Source organism: Dunckerocampus dactyliophorus, chromosome 14 (assembly GCF_027744805.1).
Source record: "Dunckerocampus dactyliophorus isolate RoL2022-P2 chromosome 14, RoL_Ddac_1.1, whole genome shotgun sequence".
In the NCBI taxonomy this organism is placed as follows: Eukaryota; Metazoa; Chordata; class Actinopteri; order Syngnathiformes; family Syngnathidae; genus Dunckerocampus; species Dunckerocampus dactyliophorus.
The window spans coordinates 19,924,536-19,949,265 of NC_072832.1; the positions used below are offsets into that span (position 1 = coordinate 19,924,536).

Here is a 24,730-nt window from a genome sequence, read left to right on the forward strand (position 1 = left end):
GAGTTTGCCGGCGAGGACACCTCAGACCTTTTCCTGGAGGAGAGGGAAGCGTCGCTTCGTCAGGCTCAGGAGGAGAAACACAAAATCCAAATGTCAGTTCCGGGCATCCTCAACCCGCACGAGATCCCGGAGGAGATGTGTGACTGAGGCTCCGGCAAAAAAAGTGCACATGTGCGGCGAAAAACAAACTCAACAAACACAACCCAAGAGATGCACTCGAGCGTGACGGACAGCTCCACCCCACAATCCCCCCCCCCCCCCCCCCCCACCACCACCACCACCACCACCACCACCACCACCACACTCAGCGGCGTGGACGTCACAGCGCCAATAACATGTCAGTGGTTCAGTGTGCATCGTGTACCTTTTTTGTACAGACTTTTTCTCTAATCGCTTTCCACAAATGTCCATCTTGCGTTTTATCAGCGCTGAACTGCACGATGAGGACACTTTAACCATCTTGTTTTGGTCCTTTCTCCCGTATCTTTGTTGATATATAGATATTGCATATACGCACAGTCTGGCAGGGTTGTTAAGTCTGCATGGAGGCTTATAGTTGTATAGCGGCGGCACATATGTCAATCTAACGGCTAATGAATGAAGGCTTGGGAGATGCTAACTTGACAGGTCAGCATCTTTTCACGGTTTGCGCGTAACCTAAGTTTGAACACTTTTTTTCCCCCCTAAGGATCGCGAATATGTGCATATCATCCCAGTTGTATAGCATCTTTAATACCATGGGATCATTTTTTCCTCTTATTCTATTCTTTCCTTGGTGTGTGTGTGCGTGTGTGCGTGCGTGCGCGCGTGTGTGTACTGTCGCCTAGTCGACATCAGGCTTTTGTTTTCCTCTAAGAGGATTGTTGCTCATTTGTGAGCCTCCATTGATGGGACGTTTAAAGGAGGTGGCAGAGGTATTTATGGGTTTTTGCTTGCATCTTCCTAACTTTCAACATGTTGAAGTGTACTCATTGAGATGGTTTACCATGCAGTAGTGCTTCAAGACACTACCTAGAGAGCAAAATGACAAACAAACCGGGTTTACATTTCATTTTGTATTTTGCAATTTTTCATTTGCATCTTTTGGGTTCTGTGCAGATAAATCCATACAGCAAATATTTGAATTAGGCTGAAGAATGTATAAATCCTAATAAGTACCCAGTCTCTAATGGCAAATATCCCTTCTCAAGGTGTTACATTTGTTGTGAGCTTTTTGAATCGATTAAAATTGAGAATTTTACAACTTTGTCTTTGCTTTCCACATTTTGCTTTCCACAAAATGCATTTGCATTAAATGGATATTAATGATATCGATGTTAAATACACGCTTGCTTTTCATTGCACGTGCATAGCTGGAGCTGAAAGGCTGCAAAGCAATGATACAGGTCATACACACACACACACACACACACACACACACACACATGTTCTGCGGATGCCAAGTGAAGAAGCAATGACTTGGAAGTCAAAACTGGATTTATGTTAGAGCAGTAGTCATCACTCGCAATATCGCGGTTCAATTATCGCTTCATTGCTGTATCACAGGTTTTCATAAATTAATGAATAAATGATGGTGGTCTATTATTAATCAAAACATTGAAATACAAGTGATATGCAGTATTCTGGTCACTAGGCGACAGTAATGACACAAGACATTGATGAGACATTACCTTAACACTGCATGAAGTCAGCCATAGCATGTCTGTCATGATAGAGTGGAAAAAAGTGCTCCCATTCTGTGTGGAAGTGGTAAGTTTTTGGCTTCTTAAGTTTAGAATAAATACATTTGAGGCTAAATGGTTAGCGCACTAGCTAGGCGGCCATCCTAGGATATCCCTGCAGCATAAGAGACATGCAATGTTTTGTAAACAATGAATAATAGATGTGTAAAGGTGACTACAGGCGTGTTATTTCGTGTCTACAGAGCTCTAATAATGTTAAAACCCGTATTTAGAAAGTTCTTACAGGTTTTCTATGCTCTAACTATAAAAATATTCAATTTATTAACATTGAATCCTATATTGTGGAAATTCATTTATCATGGTTGGGTCTGGAAACAATGAACTGCTATAAATGAGAGACGACTGTAGGTCTAGTAGCTGGATAGTAATGACTACATTAGATGCCTGCTTGTATGTATTATGTATTTCAAAATTATTATTGACTTAAGGTGAATGAGCTCTGCTTTCTGTGGAAAAAATGGCCTATTTTTGGAGAAAAAAAAGTTAAAATACAGTGACCTCTCGCCAATTCACGCTTCACATTTTGCAGCTTTGCTTTGTTAGTTTAAAAAAATATATAAAAATATATTAATTAATCAATCATGTAATCTACATCTGTAGTCAAAGACAGTGTAAAGGTGACTATAAGGGTGTTATTTCATGTCAGGAGGGCTGTAATTATGTTAAGAGCCGTATTTAGAAGGTCATCAAATAAAGGTTTTCTATGCTTTAACTATGAAAATATTCCATTGAATCCTACTTTGTGGAAATGCACTTATTCCAGTCATGCCTGGAACCAATTAACCACGATAAACGAGGGATTACTGTATATATACATATATAGATTTTTTTTTTTATTTTTCAAAATCCGCAAATTCGCAGGGCTGTGAATACTGAATGGTGAATGTGCAGATTCGCTATACACTTCTAATAATCATCTCAACAAGCGATGGAACTGAATTTTCCGGGGATAATTTTCAATTACAAATATTTACATTTGAATTTTTAGATGGCAGAAATGAGTCAGTATTTTCCCCACAGGTCTGTGCAGTTGCAGCTCGGGTTCTTCCTTCCACACAAACAAGCTGAAACAAAATTTGCATTTGTTTCATTCGCTGCCAGACGCCATTCTTCAATCATCAATTCAAGCCAACAAATGGAATTCTGAATGATCAATGAATGGACTCGTGGCTTCCTATCCACACGGGTACTACTACCTAAAGTATTTTTAAGCCCTAAGCGTTCACTTTAAAATGGAGAAGACTATGTAAGACGGTCTCATGTTGTCCTTTGTGGAAGCCGTCCCCTCCTCCCACTTGTCTGTGGTCCAAATATAAATCCTTCAGAACCACTTGAGAAGGCAGTCCAGCAAATAGCGCTTCCTAGCAGTCGAGTCAGGTCCAGGCAGCTCCTTGTTTTTCAAGGACTGAGCACAGCTGCACAAACAGCGTCGTCATCCCGGCACGGCCACCTGACTTCAGCAGAGACTCGACCAGCTTGGTTGGAGCGAGGGTTGGCGGGAGGCGGTTGGGTGGCTACGTGGAGATGCACTTTATTAGCTGACTCTACACCAATCTTCATCAACGTTCATAACCCGGCTGCTCTAGGTGGTCCGGATCTGAGCATAGCGTATTTTAGGTCTGCAAAGGGACAGAGAAGAAGACAGTAGTTGTCGTATGACTCAATTACGTCTGGAACTTTTATCTTTCATTCCCTGCATTCCATGTATAGCAGGGGTGTACCAAGTGGCCATTTGCGGCTCGCGGCACATTCTAAAAATATAACTCAACAAAAAAAAAACCTGCAAAAATAATAATAATTAAATATTAACATTGTAATTGTAATTGTAAAACATTGTAATAAAAAAAAACGCCATTTTAGTAGCGTAAAGTTGAAATATTAAAGAAAAAAGTTGTAATATTATGAGAAACAAACAACAAAGTTGGATTTTTTGGGGGAAAATTAGGTGGTGGAAAAAGTTCTAATGGTACGAGAATAAAGTCAACAGTTTATGGTAATAAATTCATAATCATGAGGTGAAAATTTACAACAACAAAGCAGAAAATTTTCTAAAAAAACAGCAGAAATCAACATATTAAGAGGGAAAAAGTATTCTAATGAGAAAACAAGTTGCAAGTTTACTAGAATAAAAGGATAATAAAGAAAAAAATAATGACATTTTAGTAGCATAGAGTCGAAATAGTTTATATTTCAATTTAACTTAAATAGTAATATTATGACAAACAAACAAAACTACATAAAGTTGTCATTTTTGGAAAATTTGGTTGGGGAAGAAGTTAATATTATGGGAATAGAGTCATAATATTATGCCCACAGCAGCACCCGCTGCCCGTTGAGAAGAGCGTGACATTATTTTTCCTGATAACGCCACAGCATCATTCTTGGATTTTTGTTTTCTCATAAGAATACGACTTTTTTATTTGAATATTTTGATTTTATTCCCACAATATTATAACTTTTTCCTCGACCTAATTTTCCATAAATTACAACTTCATTTTGTTTTGTTTGTTTCTCATATTATGACAACTTAAAAAAAAACAACATATTTTTTCTTTAATATTTCAATTCAACGCTACCAAAATGTAATATAACAAGTTTATTCTCATAAAATTGCAACTTATTTCTCATTAGAATACAACTTTTTTTTTATATATTTTGACTTTATTTTTTCCTACTAGTTCTACACTAGTTCTTGTAATTTTTTTTTAAAATATATTTTAATAATTATGAATTTATTTCCATAATATTTTGATGTTATTCTCGTCACAACTTTTTCCCGAACCTAACTTTCCAAAAATGACAACCTTTTCCGTGGTTTTGTTTTGTTTCTCAGAATATCACAACTTAAAAAAAAAATGCCTTTTTTTGTTAATATTTCAACCCCATGCTGACAAAATGATGTCCTTTTTCCTCCTAATATTACATTATCTCACAAAATTACCACTTTTTTTCGTTTGCTTTGTTAATACTTTGACTTTATTCTTGTGAAATTACTGCTGGTTTTTCTGTTTTTGCTGCTGTTGTTTTTTCTTTTTCTTGTTAAATTATAGTTTTAAAATGTGCCGCAGCAGCAGCGCAGCAGCGGGCCACAAATGGCCCCCGGGCTGCACTTTGGACACCGATATCAATATCTACCTGGGCGTTTTCTCCATAGTTTGTCGGCCCTGAGAGGCGGACTTGAGCTGCACCTCCAATCTGGAGTAGATTCCTCCTGCTGGCTGTAACCGCACACACAGACAGACACACACACACACACACACACACACACACACACACACACACACACACACACACACAGCATTCAGGAGCCAAGTAAAAGTAAAGTCATGCCTTGTGTGAGTATTGTGACAAACCTCTTTTGTGTCCTTGGTTTTGTTCAGGTCCTGGTCTCCAAAGCGCATGTTTGTGAGGTAGCCGATGATCTCGGCCATGCGACGCTGGTCTGGGAAGGAAAGGAATCTCATGTAAAAGTGTCAATGACAAGGAGAGCCTGTTTGCTTACCTTCTTCCCTCTGAGCGTCCTGGTTGTAGCGCATGGAGCGAGAACTGTCCCACTTACTCTTCTGAGCACTCAGTCTACAAGAACACAGCAGCAGTACAGCTCACATGCTCAACCACATGATTGGCACATCATCAATGGCTGCTGTAGGAGCACAGTCGGCCCCGCCTGTAAGCCAGGGGGGGTCCAAACTTTTTCCACCAAGGGCCACATACCGAAAAACGAAAGGACCACTTTAATTGGATAATCGATGAATCATCGATCCACTGATTAATTGTTACAGTTCTACCATAAGGATGCTAAAATCAATCCCATCCATCCATGCATGCATCCATCCATCCATCCATCCATCCATCCATGCATGCATCCATCCATCCATCCATCCATCCATCCATGCATGCATCCATCCATCCATCCATCCATTTTCTATGCCGCTTATCCTATTAGGGTATGCTGGAGCCTATGCCAGCTGACTTAGGGCGAGAGGCGGGGTGCACCCTGGACTGGTCGCCAGCCACTCGCAGACGTTTGAAACCATCAACCAAATTGAAATATTAGTCCGGACAACACAACTGAACACACATTTTTAAATGAAACTTCAGCCATGCAGAGGTGGACTTGCTGGTGTGTTTTGGATCATCGTTTGGTTCATTTTTGATAATAAAAGGTATCATTTAAAAACTGCTTTTTGCGTTCAGTTGTGTTGTCATTGACTGATATTTGAATTTGTTTGATTATCGAAAACATTTAAGTATGCCAAAAATAAGAAATCGGGAAGGGGACAAACACTTTTTCACACCGCTGTATAACTTGTCGTTGAATATTTTGTGACTAATAATAGTCCAGAGTCAACCACAAAACAGCGGCCATTTATTCATGAATTTTCCAAAAACCGTGATAGAGTGAGGGAGCGATGTTCGAACTGCGATGTAGCGAGGGACGACTGTATAACCACATAAATACATAGATAACTTCCTTAGCATGTCGGAATGTGCTGCTTTACAACTTATCAAAGGGACGCTTGCGTCCTTGGCCCTCGCTGGAAGAAGTTAGGACACCCTGGTATAACTCAACGACAAACACTGTGCGGCTCATGATAAGATCCTGTTTGCACATATTTAATCATGTAGCCAATCAATGCATCAACAGCGCGTTACGTAGCACATGCCGCGGTCTTGCAGCGGAATTAAGAGCGCTAAATGCAGCTTGCTAACTCCGTATTATGGCAAAACAAACGGGCAGCAGCACAGCCACTCACCAAGCCAAAGTAACAAAAGCGCTTCTTTTAAGGTGGTCGTACGTGCAGACAGAATAACGAGGTGAAACTGGGTGATATTTTTTCGTTTTCAAATGACAAATGGCTGCTCCGAAAAACATGCTGCCAAGACAATGTAGCACGCCAGTTTTCGGAGTGAAACCGGGAACCATTCAAAATGGAAGCTCAGTTAACAGAACTTAAAAAGCAATGAACTTCTGCTAAAAGTTCCTTCACAAAGAAGGTTAAGGCAGGTAAGATGAGCCAGAAAGAGTTCTGAGAAAAACTCTTTCATTACTTTAACGGATTCACTGACGCAAGCAAAGACTACAAAGCTGGACTCCTCTACGTTGAATTCACCCTGATGACATGAATTTAGATGGCTACATGTCACTCCTGGATAAACCTGAACCGGTGACTGAAACAAGGAAAGCTGTTCCAGCATGGGAGAGTCGGGTCCCATGTGAGTTACAGGGTCCAAACCACTATGAAGACCAAAGATAAGACCGAGTATAAAAAGGCCCACTTGTACATCGCAGGAAGGCGTGCAACAATGACTCCTGAAACACTGACGACTGGAGGAAGCTGAGCGCAGCCACCGCCAGCCTGGTCCGTAAAGATTAAAGCAACTTGTCTACCGTTCTTCAATGGTCGCATTGCTCCTTCAATTCGAGTGAAGGAGCTCATCAATGAAATCACCTGCTAGAGAAACTGGTTGAAGAGAAAACCCTCCATTGACCTATGTGAGGTAGAGGGTGACCAACTGTAGAAAATGGCATCGATCAACTTCTCCAAAAAGAAGGAAATAAGACAACTGGAGAAAAGTGTGATGAATACCAAGATCCTATTGGTGTTGTCACTCCTACTAAGCAAAAAGGAGCAATCTTTGTCACAAAAGTGTTTCAAGAAAAAGAGGGAGTAAAGTAAAAAGACAACAAAGAACTCGCTGACAGTCTTAGGGAGGAAGCTATTAAGTTGCTCAAGGAATATGCAGCCTCACACTGATTGGGATCACGTTCTCTGATGGCAGACAAAGGGATTCAACTACGACTTGTTGAGCCAAAAGCTAAGTTGATGCCACCAGAGCAAAAGGTGTGGTCAAAGCAGACATCTTGGCAGCCAGACTCAGAAAATCTATGCAAAGCTAAAGCAGACTAAAGATGGATCACTGGTTTTACCAAGTTGACAGTCAAAGCGTCCTGGGAGCCGTTCAAAGACACAACTATGCTAGAGTTAAAGTACTCTCAGAAAGAAAAAGGCGAACTCAAAGCTCGAATTCCAACCACGATTCTTCACAGATCTCAGGCACCTCATCATCTTGATTCCTGCGGAAACCCGTGAAAGACTGGTGTGACCTCCTAAGGTTCAAGAACCAGGATGTCAAGTGGGAGGTGTTTGGTCAAATTTGGCTTATTTGAGAATATATTGTTAAAATTATTGGCTGCATGGTGGCTGAACGGTTAGCAAGTTGGCCACACCGTCAGGAGATCAGGACGATCTGGATTCGAAATCATTGGGCATCTCTGTGTGGAGTTTGCATGTTCTTTCTGTGTGTGCGTGGGTTTTCTCCGGGTACTCTGGTTTCCTCCCACATTCCAAAAACATGCATGTTAGGTTCATTGGCGACTCTAAATTGTCCACAGGTATGAATGTGAGTGTGAATGGTTGTTTGTCTATATGTGCCCTGCCATTGGCTGGCGACCAGTCCTGGGTGTCACCCGAGGTCAGATGGGATGGGCTCCAGCATACCCGCGACCTTAGTGAGGATAGATTGTGAGGATGGATTGTTAAAATTATAAATCACATGACTGTAAAAGTATTTAGTAGAGCATGAGGATTATTATGACAGTTATGATGCAAAATGACTTGTTGATACCTTACTTTATATGATACACGCATCATATAAAGCCTGGTGGTTGTGCAGAGAGTAAAATAACTGGTAAATTGAGTAGACAAATAAAGGTACAACATAAGTGATTGTAACCAGTGAAGACGAGAGAGACCACTGGTATGTAATACCTTCTAAGTTACTGAAACTGTCTTTTGTCTGTGTAATACAATCATGCTATCCCTCTTTGATTCAGAGGTTATCAACCTAACCTGATAAGCTCCTGTAAATAGTGTGAAAAAAAGTGTGAAAAAGTGTGAAATAAACTGAAGAAAATCTACGGGAGTCGATAGAGCGTCCGCTAGTCTTTTCAAGTACAGGCTGGCTCCAAAGAACTTGACAAATTGGTTCGCTAAGTCCCCACTGAAGGCCTTGGTAGGAAATGCACCGCCCGCCACTGCGATCCAACATATCCAAACACTGGCAGGACACCTCTACCCAAGAGATGTTATGAATGAAAAAATATGCAGATGAACTCACGTGAAAGGAGTGTTGTCTTTGGACAGCGGCTGTAAAAAACGAACAAAATGGCAATTACAAACCCTTCCTAACCTGCCAAGTCAGAAGTGTGATTGGAGTAAATATGAACAGCCATATGCACATTAGGGGTGCTCAGATTAACATTTTTTGGCCGTTCACCGAACTTTCAAAAGCCTGACCTGACGATTCCAATTTTTTTTTTTAAACTGACAACACAGACCTTCAATGTTCCTATCTTATTTTGTTGGAATAACACCAAACAATACCTGTGAAACAAAATAAAGCTTGTTGTTTAACTGCACTTGAAGTAGTTCTGTCGATTGCTACTGTATCTGTCAGTCTGGTAGAGCAAAAAGGGACAGTGGCTGACTCTCTGACCTTTGCAGAGGTACATTAGATCGATTTCTTATGTAAAGAAATGAAATGGACGGGCGCATGGTCAATACACACCCATATAGCATGTATCCAAGCTTTAGATGCACGAAAGGAGCTGACTCACTTTGTCTGGCTTGACTTTTCGCTGGAGGTTAGGCGAGGACATTTGCTTTTTAAGAGTTCTGTTGTTCTTTTTGGCCTTCTTGGCAGCTGCAGACACAAACAACATGAGATATTAGAAGGACATCTGCCGCCATCTTCTGGTTGTGGAAAGACATGGTTGATGTTTCTACTCTATGAAGTCCATCCATTCATTCATCTTGTATAGCACTCATTAGCGTCAAAGGTGAGCTGGAGCCTATCCCATCTGACTTGAATTGTAATGTCACAAGACGTCAGGATTTTTAAGAGAAAAAAACTGTAATTTTATGACAATAAAGTAGTATTATTAGAACTATGAGAGACCACTGGTGATAGTGATTTGAGGTGACGGCCGTGCTTTGAGACACCTCTCCAATGGTTATGTGAGAACTCTGCATTAAAGCTAATGTGTGCTGTCAAAACTCCCCCACTACCTGTGCGAGCGTGAGGGAGAGTTGAAAAGGAGGACAATGTTGAGAGTGAGGAAGAAAACATGACACGCACACACACAAGTGCTAATTCACCAAAGACTTGTCTCAGGATGATAGAACACACGACTTTACTGGAAATAGGACGTTTTAATGCTGATAAAAACAGGAATTGATAGGAATGTGTAACTGTAATGTTGCAGCATAATGATGGTTCAAACAAGCACATATAATGCAAATGATGTTTCACCATGCAGCCTCATGAAGACAAACATACTGTAACCGGTTAGTGTAGGCGCACGTCTTGTGATGTTATTAATAATGCATGAGTGCATCGCACCCTACTCTATTGCTTTTTTTCTCAAATTAATTAAATGATAAAAGATCACTGTTCTGTGGTGACTTGTGTTGCGACTTTATGGGGCGGAGCCTGGGATTTGACGTGTGTGACGTGTTCAGCTGAGTGTTAGCAGTGTGGAGAGCGCGAGTGACTGGCGTGAGTTGTGGCCGACAGTAGCTCCTGTGTAAATGTTCACTGCATATGTGTTCTCTGCTTGTTAATAAAGCGACTGAAGTGCATCATGAGTCTCTCCTTAGGTACAAACAGCGACAAAACAGTAGTATTCTACATTGTTTACTAGGTGTCAGTAATGTTACATTACCCACTCCAGGAAGTACGCTGTCAATGCTACCGTGTGAATCTGTATTTATGTCTTATTGTCTGTTATTATGTCGACTATATTGGGTAATAGGTGTGTAAAAAGTTACTTTAGGATTGTTATATCATGTCTAGAGGGCTCTGTTAAAATGTTAAAAAACTTATTTTGAAGGTTTTCTATGTTATAACTACAAAAATATTCCAAACATTTATAAATAAGGAATCCTACTTCACGGAAATTCAGGCGTCAATGGTGAGTAACGTTTTAGGAGGCTTCTTGGGTTTCAGCACCTCTTTTCGGAATCTCTGGTCTGTCCACGCCGGCGGCCGCTGGTGGAGTTAACTTGCCTCCTTTTTTCCTTGGCATGTGAAGTGATAAGGCAGCGCTTCACAGTGACGTTTCAGCAGCAACTGGCCGTGTTGTTTTTTTCAAATGCGATCAAAATGTTTGGAATATCGTAAGAATATTTAGAATGCACTCAGAATGCAGTTTGAATACCTTTCAATATTTTTCCACTTCGAATCGACCTTGAAAGTTTTTAGCATGCGTGAAACGTTTGGGCCGGCCACAAGAATGGGCCCTAATATTTGAAATGTCTCAGAATGCTGTGAGAATTTTTAGAATGCACTTTGAATATCCAGAAATAAACCATGAATTTTCATAGGGTGTAAGTGAATTTCTCCAAAGTAGAAGTCAAAATAAATAAATGTAATATTTTATTAGTTAGAGCATAGAAAAACTGTTTATGACTTTCTAAACATACTTTTTAACATTTAACCCTGCATACATGAAATAACACCCCTATTGTTACCTTTTCACTCCTATTATTCTTTTCTTTTTGGTCAACTGTAATGCGCAGGCTACGGGATCATTGCGCATAAGAGACGGCCTCGGCCTATTTAGGGGACTGGGAAAGAAGGAAAAAGTAAGAAGCCAAAAACGTACCACTTCCACACAGAGTGGGAGGAGAACTTCTTTTTACTCTATCATGTTGGACATGCCATGGCTGACTTAATGCAGTGTAAAGGTAATGTAATGTTATTTCTTATCAATGCAACACTACTGACACCTAGTGACCAGAATACTCCATATACTACATAACTTGTCTTTCAATATTTTTGGACTAATAATAGTCCATAGACAGCCACAAAACAGCAGTAATTTATGAATTAATTTTCGAAAAACCACAATGAAGTGCGGGAGCGTTGCTTGAACCGCAAATGTAGCCAGGGACCACTGTATACATACTGTATGCATTTAGAATAGTTTTCTGCATGTAAAACTATACTTGTGAAACTATAAAAATATGTTTTGTGTTAAAATTTTTGGCTTTCTGGAACAGATTAATTGGATTTGCATTATTATGGGAAAAATTGATTGAATTAGACTATGTTTCGGTGAGAGTCAGACGTTCTGGAACGAATTCATGATGCCAAGGTTCCACTGTACTTGAAATTTTATGACAAACTTCTTTCATTAAGAAGAGAATACAATCAAAGAATTCACTAACTCTCCTACAAATCCATGCTTGTGTAATGGTACACACCATTAAAGGCAGAAGGTGTGCGTTCCATCCCAGGCCAACAAAGATTTAAAAAAAAAATTAATTTTGTTATTTTGCACTAAAAATAATTTATCGAACAATCTGTATTATTCCAAAACATGCATCTAACTACATTCGGGGTGAAATCAAATAGTATAAAAATAGCTTTTAATGGGTCGATTTGAATTTTCTCATCTTCCACACAGGCCTCGACATGACAAGAGGGTGTCTTTGTGTGTTACATCACCTTGTTTCTTGGACAACTCCTCTTCATCCCCCACCTCATCCTCTGTCACCTCTGACCCCGTGGTGTACTCCTCATCTTCTGACAGAAGCGACTGTTGCCTCTGCAAAGACAAGATCATACTGCGTTTACTTTCACAATACACTGACAAACATCTTGGAAGATGACATCAAGAAGATGACAATAATCATATCACCATATTGATCAGTGACCATGTCAACCGAAAGCATTGTTATCTTTGTCAAAACTACTTGTATTACATCTCCTTACATTAAAAGTGGTCATAGTGTTGTCAGTGTAAATATTTGTTGTGACCCATTAGCTCCTTTCACACATTATACATTCCTTTTCCATTCCAAGAAAAAGAATGCATCTCAGCTTTGTGATATAGGTGAAAAAGCCTATGATTCATATGAACTTTGCTCTTTGCTCCCCCCCATTTTTGCTGTTTAAAAAAAAAAAATTACAACATTTCAACTTCTTAAAAATTCTTCATATTGTTTTTCATAATATTACTTATTCCTATAATATAATTTTTCCCTAACCTAATTTTCCATAAATGACAACTTTATTAAGTGTGGTTTCTCATAATATTAAGACCATAAAAACTATGTATTTTTTCATAATATTTCACCTCTATGCTGCTAAAATGACATTATTTTTCCTCACATATCACGAGTTTATTCTCGTAAAATTGTGAATTTTTTTCTGTTAATATTTTTACTTTATTGTCAGTGTTTTTTTCCCTTTCCGCTGTTGTGGGTTTTTTTCCCAACTAGTTCCAACTAGTTCAACTTTCTTGTAATTATGACTTTATTCCCCTGATATTTTGACTTTACTCATGTAATATTATGTTTCCCCAACACATTTTTTTTTAAATTACAACTTTCATTCATTATTTCTCATATTATGAATTAAAAAAAAAAACATCTTGCTACTAAAGTGACATTTTTTTCCCTCATACAATTACGTTACACTTGTAAAATTACAACTTTTTTTTGTTAAATTTCTACTTTTTTCTCTTAACTGACTTTGACTTTGTTATTGTAAAATTCCAGCAGATTTTAGCATTTCTGCTGTTGTTTTTTTTTTTTTGTTTCCTTGATAAATTATATTTTTAAAATGTGCTGTGGGCCAATAAAAAAACACACTTTGGACACCCCTGGAATAAATAAAGGGAGCGGTCCTACCAGCTGAAGACTCCAGTTCTTCAAAAGAGAAAACTGGTTAAACAGAGAATTTGAAGAAGTCAGAAATTAGGGAAAAAAGAAAGGAGAAAAAAAAAAAGTGAGAAATACTGACAGTGTTGCCGTCTCCTCTCAGGGGTCTGAGGAATGTTGGCTCCAAGAGAATATCACAATCCTTCTCTGCACTGGTAGGGCACTCTTCAGCTCTGACACACACACACACACACACACACACACACACACACACACACACACATACACACACAATGTTAAGTGGAACCTCTAAGTTATGCCAGTACAGTGAGTACGGAAAGTATTCAGACCCCTTGAAATTTTTCACTCTTTGTGTCATTGCAGCCATTTGCCAAAATCAAAAAAGTTAATTTTATTTCTCATTAATGTACACTCAGCACCCCATCTTGACAGAAAAAAAACAGAAATGTAGAAATTTTTACAAATTTATTAAAAAAGAAAAACTAAAATATCACATGGCCATAAGTATTCAGACCCTTTGCAGCAACATTCATATTTAACTCACATGCTGTCCATTTCTTCTGATCCTTGAGATGGTTCTGCTCCTTTATTGGAGTCCAGCTGTGTTTAATTAAACTGATTGGACTTTATTAAGAAAGGCACACGCGTGTGACCTTACAGCTCACAGTGCATGTCAGACCAAATGAGAATCATGAGGTCGAAGGAACTGCCCAAGGAGCGCAGAGACAGAATTGTGGTAAGGCACAGATCTGGCCAAGGTTATAAAAGAATTTCTGCAGCACTCAAGGTTCGTAAGAGCATACCGGCCTCCATAAAACTCAAATGGAAGAAGTTTGGGACAACCACAACTCTGCCTAGACCTGGCCGTCCAGCCAAACTGAGCAATCGTGGGAGAAGAGCTTTGCTGAGAGAGGTAAAGAAGAACCCAAATATCACCGTGGCTGAGCTCCAGAGATGCAGTTGGGAGATGGAAGAAAGTTCCACAAAGTCAACTATCACTGCAGCCCTCCACCAGTCGGGTCTTTATGGCAGAGTGGCCAGACGGAAGCCTCTCCTCAGTGCAAGACACAGGAAAGCCTGCATAGAGTTTGCCAAAAAAACACATGAAGGACCCCCAGAATATAAGAAATGCGATTCTCTGGTCTGATGAGACCAAGATTAAACTTTTTGGTGTTAATTCTAAGCGGTATGTGTGAAGAAAACCAGGCACTGCTCATCACCTGCCCAATACAATCCCTACAGTGAAACATGGGGGTGGGAGCATCATGTTGTGGGGTGTTTTTCAGCTGCAGGGACAGGACCACTGGTTGCAAATGAAGGAAAGATAAATGCGGCCAAGTACAGAGATACAGTATCCTGCAGGAAAACTCTTCCAGAGTGCTCAGGACCTCAGACTGGGCCGAAGGTTCACCTTTCAACAGGACAATGACCCTAAGCACACAGCTAAAATAACAAAGGAGTGGCTTCAGAACAACTCTGTGACCGTTCTTGACCGGCTCAGCCAGAGCCCTGATCTAAACCCAATTGAGCATCTCTGAAGAGACCTGAAAATGGCTGTCCACCAACGTTCACCATCCAACCTGACAGAATTGGAGAGGCTCTGCAAGGAAGAATGGCAGAGGATCCCCAAATCCAGGTGTGGAAAACTTGTACAAGCTCAAAAGGATGCTTCTACTCAATACTGAGCACAGGGTCTGAATACTTATGACCATGTGATATTTCAGTTTGTTTTTTTTTTTAATACATTTCAGTTTTTTTTCTGTCAAGATGGGGTGCTGAGTGTACATTAATGAGAAATAAAATGAAATTTTTAGATTTTGGTAAATGGCTGCAATGACAGAGTGAAAAATTTGAATTTGAAAAATGAAGGCCATTTTTTATGACCGTATCAGTTACTTGTCGTTTTTTGCCATTTGTTGTTGGTCCCGGAACGCAACGGCCATGAAAAGCGGGGATCCATTGTACAGTAAAAGTCATGTGAAGCACACAGTCTCATTCAAAGCAGCATCACGACAACATTAGCATATGCACGTATTGTCACTTGTTGTCACAGATAACAGTGTTTCATTGTCTTTGTTTTAAATTGGCTAACTTCACACACAAACACACACTGACCCATCAGCAGGCAGTGAGTTAGGCACACAAACAGCGTCACGGTGCAGCAGCAGGTCATTGAGGACTCGGGTATGGGCAGCGGTGAGCTCATCACAGTCCTCCTCATTTGGTACGTTCACGATGTGGTCTCGCATCTTACAACCCTGAATGTATAAACACACACACACACACACACACACACACACACACACACATCCATGCTGTAACTTAACTCACAGGAGCACCCACATGGTGTGTGTGTCTCCAAACCTTTACCACACCCGTGGGGTCAAAGCGGAGCACAGTCTGGTTGCAGCACGGGTAGATTCCTGCCCCATGCCAGCTTTTGTCAGACCCCGTGCTGGGGTACATAACACTTTCTGGGTGGTACCGACAATGGGTCAGCTCTGCACACACAAACTCCTACACAAATGCACAAAAACACGGATATTGGAAAAATGCTCAAAATGTTTTCCTTCATCACCCTGTCCCCAGCCCCATCTCCCTCTTCCACACCTGTTGGCAACGGGAGCAGGTAAGACAGTTGATGGTTCCCCAGATTCTCCAGTAGACCAGGACCCAGGATTTGAGCTCCTCATAGAGACTGCTGATGTATTCATTGACATCCCAGGTCTTCAGTCTACACACACACATACACACATGCAGGTAAATGACATGTACATTACTGTGCAGTCTCATGAAAATAAAAGACTTTTGTGTCACACCTTGAGTGGGTATAGACAATCTCTCCATGTGAATCAATGTTGATTTTTCCTGAAACACAAGGAATCTTCCTCTGTGTGTCTTCAGTCAGCATCTTCAAGCACAGACCACACCTACAAATATACATTTGCCAAACACAGTCAGTGCTACTGAGAAGAAGACAAGGGACAACACATGATTGAGATGAGACCAGCTGAAAAGAATAGAATCGGAGTCATTGTTTACATACTGTATGCAGGTACATGTAAAATAAAAATTTTAATATCATGAAAAAGCTTTTTGACACTCACTACAGAACACAAGGTGAAGTATTTCTTGCAATTTTGATGATTATGGCTTACAAAAAAGAAAAAAACCCAAATTCAGTGTCTCAAAATAAAGAATATTATATAAAGTCAATAAATAACACTACACTAATAATTAATAATTAAAACAGAAATTTATTGCAGTTAATTGTTTCCACACCCAACCGTGATAAGTGAATTTCTTAGGTTAAGTAGGATTCCTTATTTATAAATGGAATAGTTTCATAGTTAGAGCATAGAAAACCTGTTTACAACCTTCTAAATACAGTTTGTAACATTATTAGAGCCCTCTAAACTTGAAACAACACCTTTATAGTCACCTTTACGCTCATATTACCCAATATAGTAAACATAATAACCGAAAATTTGTCATAAATAAGAATCGTGCTCATGTGTGTTGTTGGAAATGTGTTCCCTATTGAAGCTGAGTGGGGGCGGACAGGAAGTGATGGCGGGGGTTCAGAGTTGAGTTGAGCTTGGCGAGGGCTACGGCCACAATAGTAGCCAGTGTTTTTATTAGGGATTATTGTGCCTTTTGTGAGATCATTTAAACCTGCAATAAAAGCCTGTTGTTCAGGCAATCAAGTCTGGTGCTTGTGTGTCTCACCACACATACAGTAACATCACTGACACCTATTGACCAGTGTAGAATACTTTATGTCTTTGAATGCTTCTTCTGAATGCCTTATTTTTGTATTTTACTCCATTTACCCATTTTTATGCTTGAAAATGCTTTATTCAGGCATAAAATATTTACAATTCAACTATTCAACGAGGCTGTTTCTTTAAGGGTGGAAAAAGTTGCAAATGAGATCTGTTTATTTGCCGGGATCGCCATTAGCTCGGCCCTTAAAAAAATCAAATAAAATATCAATACTAGTCGACGATAGACAACTACTCGGATTTGATTTTAAGTAAGATCACTGTTTCATTTTTTGGGAGTACAATTACGTCACACTGAGAGCTGTGTGTCATATTTGAGAAGACATATTGCACTTTTCCTGGTATGTAGGCGTGACTTCACTGCTTTGTGCATCGGCGGCTTTTCAAACTTAAGAAAGCAACAACAAAAGCATGTGCACCAGCAACAACATGTAGAGTAGATAAAGCGTTCTCTCTTCACCTGTAAAGAGTTGATGCGTTTCTCGGTGAGTCACGGTTCTGGTAGTTCGGATCGAAGAGTCGTTCAATTTTCTTCTGAAACAGTTTGCTTGAGGAAATAAAACAGAAATGTTTTACCTGAGAGCATTGTCTTTATCAGAGCCCTATGTGGGAAACCCTTTTCTGTTTCACAAGTGTGGCAGCCTCCAGGTCATATCTGACTCATATTACCATTTTTTCATTCATATGATTGAAAGTTAGATGGAAATTAAGATGGAAGGAAACAATATATAAGTCGCTCCAGAGTACAAGTCGCAGGACCAGCCAAACCACGAAAAAAAGTGCGACTTACAGTCCGGAAAGTACGGTACAAATGGACATGTGAACCTAACCTGTGGCATCACGACTGAATGGCTAAAGGTCACATCACCGGCGGCGAAATTTTGAGACATCAACGTAACAACAGCACTTACCTCTTGAACTTGTCTTTTTTGTCCCTGATGTCGTCTGCCTCGTTGTGGTTGAAGAGCTTAGCAATACGTGAGGCCAGGTTACTGTTGATGCAGTTCATGTTGCACGGTGTGGCCACAATGGCACTCATGTGTTTGTGACAGTACTGGACACACTCTTCTACCTGTGTACGAACACATGCATACTAGATCTCAGAAAAATGTTCTTTACATCCCAATATACTGTATATATATATATATATATATATATATATATACAGTATGTATATACCCACAACCCAACCCACAACACTGCACATTTTACATATAGGCAACAGCCATTTATTAACAGGCCTCTTGTTTTCTTTCAATCAGAACAAAATACAGTAGATCCCCGCTTTTTGTGGGGTTTACATTCCGGGACCACTAGCAAATGGCAGAAAACCGTGAGTAATTGAGATTAAATATCTATTTTTAAAACACGGCTCGAACGGCTTGAACAGATGGAATCTGAGAAATTATGATGTAACTTTCACTTTTGCATCTCACAGCAACTATGGTGCGTTTAGGGACTGCCTCTAAAGTCAAAATATTATGTGAATAAAGTAGTAATATTATGAGAAAAAATGTACAAGAACAGAGTAAAAATATTTGTAAACATAAAAAAATAGCAAAAAAGTGTAATGTAAAGAGACAAATTTCATGTCAATAATACACTTTGTCACCGATAACACAGAGCTGAGACGCAGGCTGTTTTTTTCTTGAAAAATAAAAAACGTCTCTACATGTCTACATGGGTTGGTTTAGAAAATGTAAAAGTGGCCCCCTCATCCTTTGATTTTTTAGTATCCAGCCCTTTGTGGAAAACGTTTGGATACCCCTGCCATAGATGGACCAAATCAATATGAAGCAAACACAAACGTGTTTTGGTCCGCAACATATCAGAAAAGAGGCCAAAAGGTCGATCGCTGTTTTCCTAAATCATAGCTGGCGTGTGGGAATATCGTGTTTTGCCTAAAACACAAAGATAATAGCTCTGCTTTCATGGATGGCTACGATAATTAAAAAATGTTAATAATCAGTTAACTATTGATTCAACAATTAATTGCTGCAGCTCTAGTACATTTCACCTGTATTATCACATATTTACAAATTATTACAACTTAGGGTGAATGAGATGTGTTCTCCGTGGAAAAAGCGGTCTATTTTCGGATCTTTTTTTTTAATTTACTTTTTTTTTTTACATGATTGCTGAATCGAAAATGTGAGGGGATCCACTGTAGCACCAAAAATACCCAATGAAGATTGTAAATATACAGAGGTGTGAAAAAGTGTTTGCCCCCTTCCTGTTTTCTTATTTTTTTGTCACACTTAAATATTTCACATCATCAAACAATGTGTTGTGTTCAGTTGTGTTGTCATTGACTAATATTTAAATAAATAATAAATAAATAAATATTAGTCAATGACTAATGACAATGACTAATATTTAAATAAATATTAGTCAATGACAACACAACTGAACACAAGATGCAGTTTTTAAATGAAACTTTTTATTATTAAGGGAGGAAAAAAATCCAAACCTACATGGTCCTGTGTGAAAAAGTGATTTCACCCTAAACCTAATAACTGGTTGGGCCACCCTTAGCAGCAACAACTGCAATGAAGCGTTTGTGATAACTTGCAATGAGTCTCTTACAGCGCTGTGGAGGAATTTTGGCCCACTCATCTTTGCAGAATTGTTGTAATTCAGCCACATTGGAGGGTTTTCCAGCATGAAGCGCCTTTTTAAGGTCATTTCACAGCATTTCAATAGGATTCAGGTCAGGACTTTGACTCGGCCACTCCAAAGTCTTCATTTTGTTTTTCTTCAGCCATTCAGAGGTGGACTTGCTGGTGTGTTTTGGATCATTGTCCTGCTGCAGAACTGCTGGAAGTTCATTCCAGCTTGAGGCCACAAATGAATGACATTCTCTTTCAGGATTAGACAGCAGAATTCATGGTTCCATTTATGACAGCAAGTCTTCCAGGTCCTGAAGCAGCAAAACTGCCCCAGACCATCACACTACCACCACCACCATATTTTACTGTTGGTATGATGTTCTTTTTCTGAAATGCGGCATTACTTTTACGCCAGATGTAATGGGACACACACCTTCCAAAAAGTTCCACCTTTGTCTCGTCAGACCACGCAGTATTTTCCCAAAGGTCTTGGGGATCATCAAGATGTTTTCTGGCAAAATTGAGACAAGGCTTAATGTTCTTTTTGTTCAGCAGTGGTTTTCGTCTTGCCCAGTGTCTTTCTTATGGTGGAGTCATGAACACTGACCTTAACTAAGGCAAGTGAGGCCTGCAGTTTTTTAGATGTTGTTGTCGGGTCTTTTGTGACCTCTTGGATGAGTTGTCGCTGTGCTCTTGGGGTCATTTTGGATGGCCGGCCACTCCTGGGAAGGTTCACCACTGTTCCATGTTTTCTCCATTTGTGGATAATGGCTCTCATTGTGGTTTGCTGGAGTCCCAAAGCTATGGAAATGGCTTTATAAAGTTTTCCAGACTGATAGATCTCAATTAATCTCAGTTGTTATGTTTTAACATGGGGGCAATCACATTTTCACACAGGGCCATGTAGGTTTGGATTTTTTTCCCCCTTAATAATAACAATTTTCATTTAAAAACTGCATTTTGTGTTCAGTTGTGTTGTCATTAATTAATATTTTAATTTGTTTGATGATCTGAAACATTTAAGTGTGACAAACATCTAAAAAAGAACAAATCAGGAAGGGGGCAAATACTTTTTCACACCACTGTGTTTGGAGAGTTTAACGTCCCTCAAGCCCTGTTTGTTACATCACAAAAACCAGAGGCCCAAAAAATCTCCACTAATAACCCTTAACTTACTAACATGTCCATCTTCAAAAACTCGGAGGAGATCAGGATTGAGATGACATTGCTGGGCTCTGTAACCGACAAACACCACATGACCAACCAACAACACAAAACTCCACAGCCAGTGACCCACCAAGCACTCATGGTCGGGCATTCTCGTGTGAAATGTGTGAGTGTTCACGAGGTCACTCGTGGAGTTTACCGAGCCGAGGTTTATCCTTGGAAGAGTTCCTTCTGACATAGTTCATGAGCCAGTCGAAGATCTGAACATCGCAGTGAACGGAGATGTCCACTTCCTCCCATCTCTGTGAGTCCACAGACAAATACTCAGCAAAGTAGCGCATCTCTTTCACGAGAAGGTCTCTGGGACATGTGAAGTCCTGCTTCAGGTTCTTGGACTCATCGCACACGTGGATCACCATGTTAAGACTGGGTGGGGACATTTAGAATCATGGATTTACACTACTGGACAAGCGTGAGTGTGTTTTTAAATTCAACAAAAAAGATGGCAACTTACTCTCTTAGTTTGTGAACTTTGTCACAATCCTCCGCCAACTTCTTGTCTTTCTTCTCCAAAGCACAAACACTTTCTGATGCCGACAATTTGAGGCCTGACAGGATGCAAAATATAAAAATAAAAATATATTGTCAAAGCAGTGTGAAAATGTAGCTGTGAATTTTAACAAAGCAAGATGATAGAGAAGTGTTTTATTTACAAATGAACTATGTTATTCACATTCAACCCTGCAAACTTGTGTCTTATGCAGGGGTGTCCAAAGTGCGCCCCGGGCGTCATTTGCGGCGCGGTAGCCCTGCACATTGTAAAAATATATTAAAACAAGCAAAGTTTTTTTAAAAAACAGCAAAAATTGAAAAATCTGCCTTCTAAGTCAAAATATTGAAAGAAAAAAGTTGTAATCCAATGTGAAAAGGTCGTAATTTTCCTAAAATAACGTAGCCTTTTGTGGAAAAATAATGTAATTTTAGTTGCATAAAGTTGAAATAGTAGAGAAAAAAGATTTTTTTTTTAAGTTGTCATACTCTGAGAAACGAACAAAAAAATGAATAAAGTTGTAATTTTTGTAAAGTTAGGTTGCAGAAAAACTTATAATGTTACAAGAATAAAGTCAGAATATTATGTGAATAAAGTCATAACTATGAAAAGAAAATTTACAAAATGTATTTGTGAAGAAAGTTGATATTTAGGCTTTTTCACTTACATCACCAAAGCTGAGACGCACTTTTTTCTTGAAATATATACAGTATAACTTCTTAGCATATCTACATGTGTTGCTTTACAAAATATCATAGTGGCCCTTGCATCCTTTCATTTGTCACTACGTGGCCCTCGGTGGACACCCCTGGTCTCATGTGTCTCTGGGGTCAGACAGGTCACAAGCTGAGCAACATTTTCTGGAATATGTCATCTAAATCACACAAAAAATCAGAGGTTGCAACGCTTGCTGTACTTTGCAAGTACAAGCCATAATGATTACAATGCTTGCCAGCGGTTGTACAGTAAAATACTGTACATGTGTTGGCAAGGTGAAATAAGTGAACATGTTGGGAACCTATAATGTTACTTTCTGTCTCCACTGCCTCACCAGTGTCCAGCATGGTAGACAAGCCATCTCTGGCCACTCCTGCTGTCACTGAGTTACACTGGTTGTCCAGATGAGGAAGACCTCCGGAGCTTTTCAGTTCCTCAAAGCGAAGAGCGCACTGTAACAGTCAGTAAGAAGTGACATATTATAAACATGCCATGCAGGCATACCATGCAATCACACATGGATGGACGCGTTTCCATTTTCACCTCCTTGGGAGTGAAGCCTGGAACTAGCTTGGCCACACTGTCCCAGTCTATGGGCTGGGACAGTCCCCAAAGGGAGCCCAGCACCATGTCCAGAACCAGGACGTTGTTGTCGTAAGGAAAGTTGTTGTTGTCCAAGGAGCAGCGACTCATCTCTGGCAAGAAACAAGGAGTCCACAGTAGTGATGGGAAAGTTCTTATGAGTACGCAATTCACTCAAATCACCTGTTACAGCGTCCATGTGCAGAAAGGCGCACATGCGCAACGACACCTGTGCACCCGAGAGTCAGTGAAACTTGAGTCTTTGACAGTTGATTTGAGGAAAGGACCAGATCTGTTGCTTTTTTTCTAATACAATTATACACATGCAGTTACAGTAGCAGTTGGGTGAGTAAGTGAACGGGTTAACTGAGATGAGTACCAGTGAGTGCAAAGTCAGTAAAAACGTGCTGCTTTTGAACGACTCGTTCATGAGTTGCACATCCACAGTGTCCACTAATCCTATTTTTTAATCCTTACATAATTTGCTGATATAAGTATGAATTGACTAAATTACTTCTAAAAAAATAACCTGTCCAATCAATTGAGGATGTGATCATTCCCACCCCCATTGAGATACTAAGGTCAACCGGATGAAATTATATTTTATTCTGTCATTGACTGGGGGGTTAAAGTTATCATTGACCTGAGAAGGAAATTAACTACAAGTCATCATATCATTTCGTTGGTGTCTTGTGAACAAATATTTATAAGGATGAATTATAATACACGTATAGGGATGCATATTTCTGACACTATTATTGGAGAGATGATGCTAGCGCAGGCCGAGTCCCTCTACTACAACCAGCATTAAAACAAACGACCATCTCTAGCAAACGAGTCGGTCATATTACATACATGTTACAATGACATACTTATCTGCTGTCTAAGAGGTTGCTTTCCGTGCCCTTGCGAAGAAAAACGAAATGGTTTGTCCAATGTTTTGTCATTGAGAACTGGTGATGCTGATGCTGCGACGTTCTCCTGCCGGCGGATAGAGGCATTGCTAATGCTAGCTAACTTCGCAGGACAGAATGTGATGCTTTCAATGGGTCCTAGGAAATTCTGCTTTTAATACCGGCAGATGACACGCAACGACCTCTCATATGTTCTTGTTAATTATTTTTATTTTTATTACATTTTGAATGCGCTTACATGTATCCTGGTAAGGACATACATCGAGCCGTTAGGGAACATTGTACGCAGACATGTTTTGTCAAATTAATATTTTTGTAACCTGAACGCCACATCGGTTCCGACCGCACACTACTGTAGCTTAGTGTGTTCTACATAATTCAAATAATAACAATACTAGGCAAATATATATTCGCAATTAAACGGCTTTGAGATAACACGTCAAGAAGGGAAAACAGGACATTTAAATCACCTTACAGTCGTTTTAGTTGGTTCGTTCCTGTTGTGCACTGCAGCAAGAAGCTGGGCGTCCCGTTGCTAGGAGACGAAGGCTGTTCTTCAACACAGCATCCTAACACTAAGATTCAAGCTAAGTTTTACATTAGCAGCTTGGTTAGTTAGTTATTGTGTGTTAATAATGTGAGAAACTATTAAACAACTCATTGTTTAATTAAGGCAGGGGTATCCAAAGTGCAGCCCGGGGGGCCATTTGCAGCATGCGGCAGCATATTCTAAAAATATAATTTCACAAGCAAATTTACAAAAACATGCAAAAATGAAAAAATCAGTAGTTTTTAAGAAAAAAAAAATTGTAAGCTCATGTGAAAAAGTTCTAATTTTATGACAATACCGTCATAAGAGGAAAAATAGTCATTTTAGTAGCATAAAGTTGAAATATTAAAGGTTATTTTTCAAGTTGTAATATAAAAAACAAAACAAATAAAGTTGTATTTTTTGGAAAATTAGGTTGTGG

General features: G+C 39.6%; 2 protein-coding genes across 4 annotated transcripts in view; one reads left to right on the forward strand and one right to left on the reverse strand.

The window, feature by feature from the left end:
• The window catches only part of xpo1b (exportin 1 (CRM1 homolog, yeast) b), a 31,572-nt gene extending 30,329 nt beyond the window's left edge, over positions 1–1,243 (forward strand). For all 3 annotated transcript variants that reach the window (XM_054798347.1, XM_054798345.1, XM_054798346.1), the window contains exon 25: positions 1–1,243. In XM_054798347.1, coding sequence (XP_054654322.1) covers positions 1–147 — 147 coding nt within the window. In that variant the 3' untranslated portion in view covers positions 148–1,243.
• On the reverse strand, positions 318–23,858 carry sanbr (SANT and BTB domain regulator of CSR). Its single transcript, XM_054798348.1, has 21 exons — positions 23,718–23,858; positions 22,807–22,958; positions 22,598–22,715; positions 21,511–21,604; positions 21,196–21,422; positions 21,006–21,064; positions 18,132–18,292; positions 17,681–17,767; positions 16,255–16,365; positions 16,046–16,169; positions 15,800–15,952; positions 15,551–15,693; positions 13,557–13,647; positions 13,445–13,477; positions 12,258–12,357; positions 9,364–9,449; positions 8,865–8,893; positions 5,245–5,318; positions 5,096–5,184; positions 4,878–4,960; positions 318–3,361 (listed from the first exon to the last, which is right to left on the reverse strand). The coding sequence occupies exons 2-21, from the start codon at positions 22,954–22,956 to the stop codon at positions 3,325–3,327; spliced, it is 2,049 nt and encodes a 682-aa protein (XP_054654323.1). The 5' UTR covers positions 22,957–22,958; positions 23,718–23,858; the 3' UTR covers positions 318–3,324.
• Positions 23,859–24,730: the final 872 nt, after the last annotated feature.

What these genes read in the sequence shown, in the direction of transcription:
- sanbr (XM_054798348.1), bottom strand. Translation starts at nt 22,956, where the DNA reads ATGAGTCGCTGCTCCTTGGACAACAACAACTTTCCTTACGACAACAAC. An exon ending in GGAGTTGTCCAAGAAACAAG is followed by an intron (nt 9,450 to 12,257) that starts GTGATGTAACAC and finishes TTGTGTCTGCAG; the next exon opens with CTGCCAAGAAGGCCAAAAAG. An exon ending in ACTATGGAGAAAACGCCCAG is followed by an intron (nt 3,362 to 4,877) that starts GTAGATATTGAT and finishes GTCCCTTTGCAG; the next exon opens with ACCTAAAATACGCTATGCTC.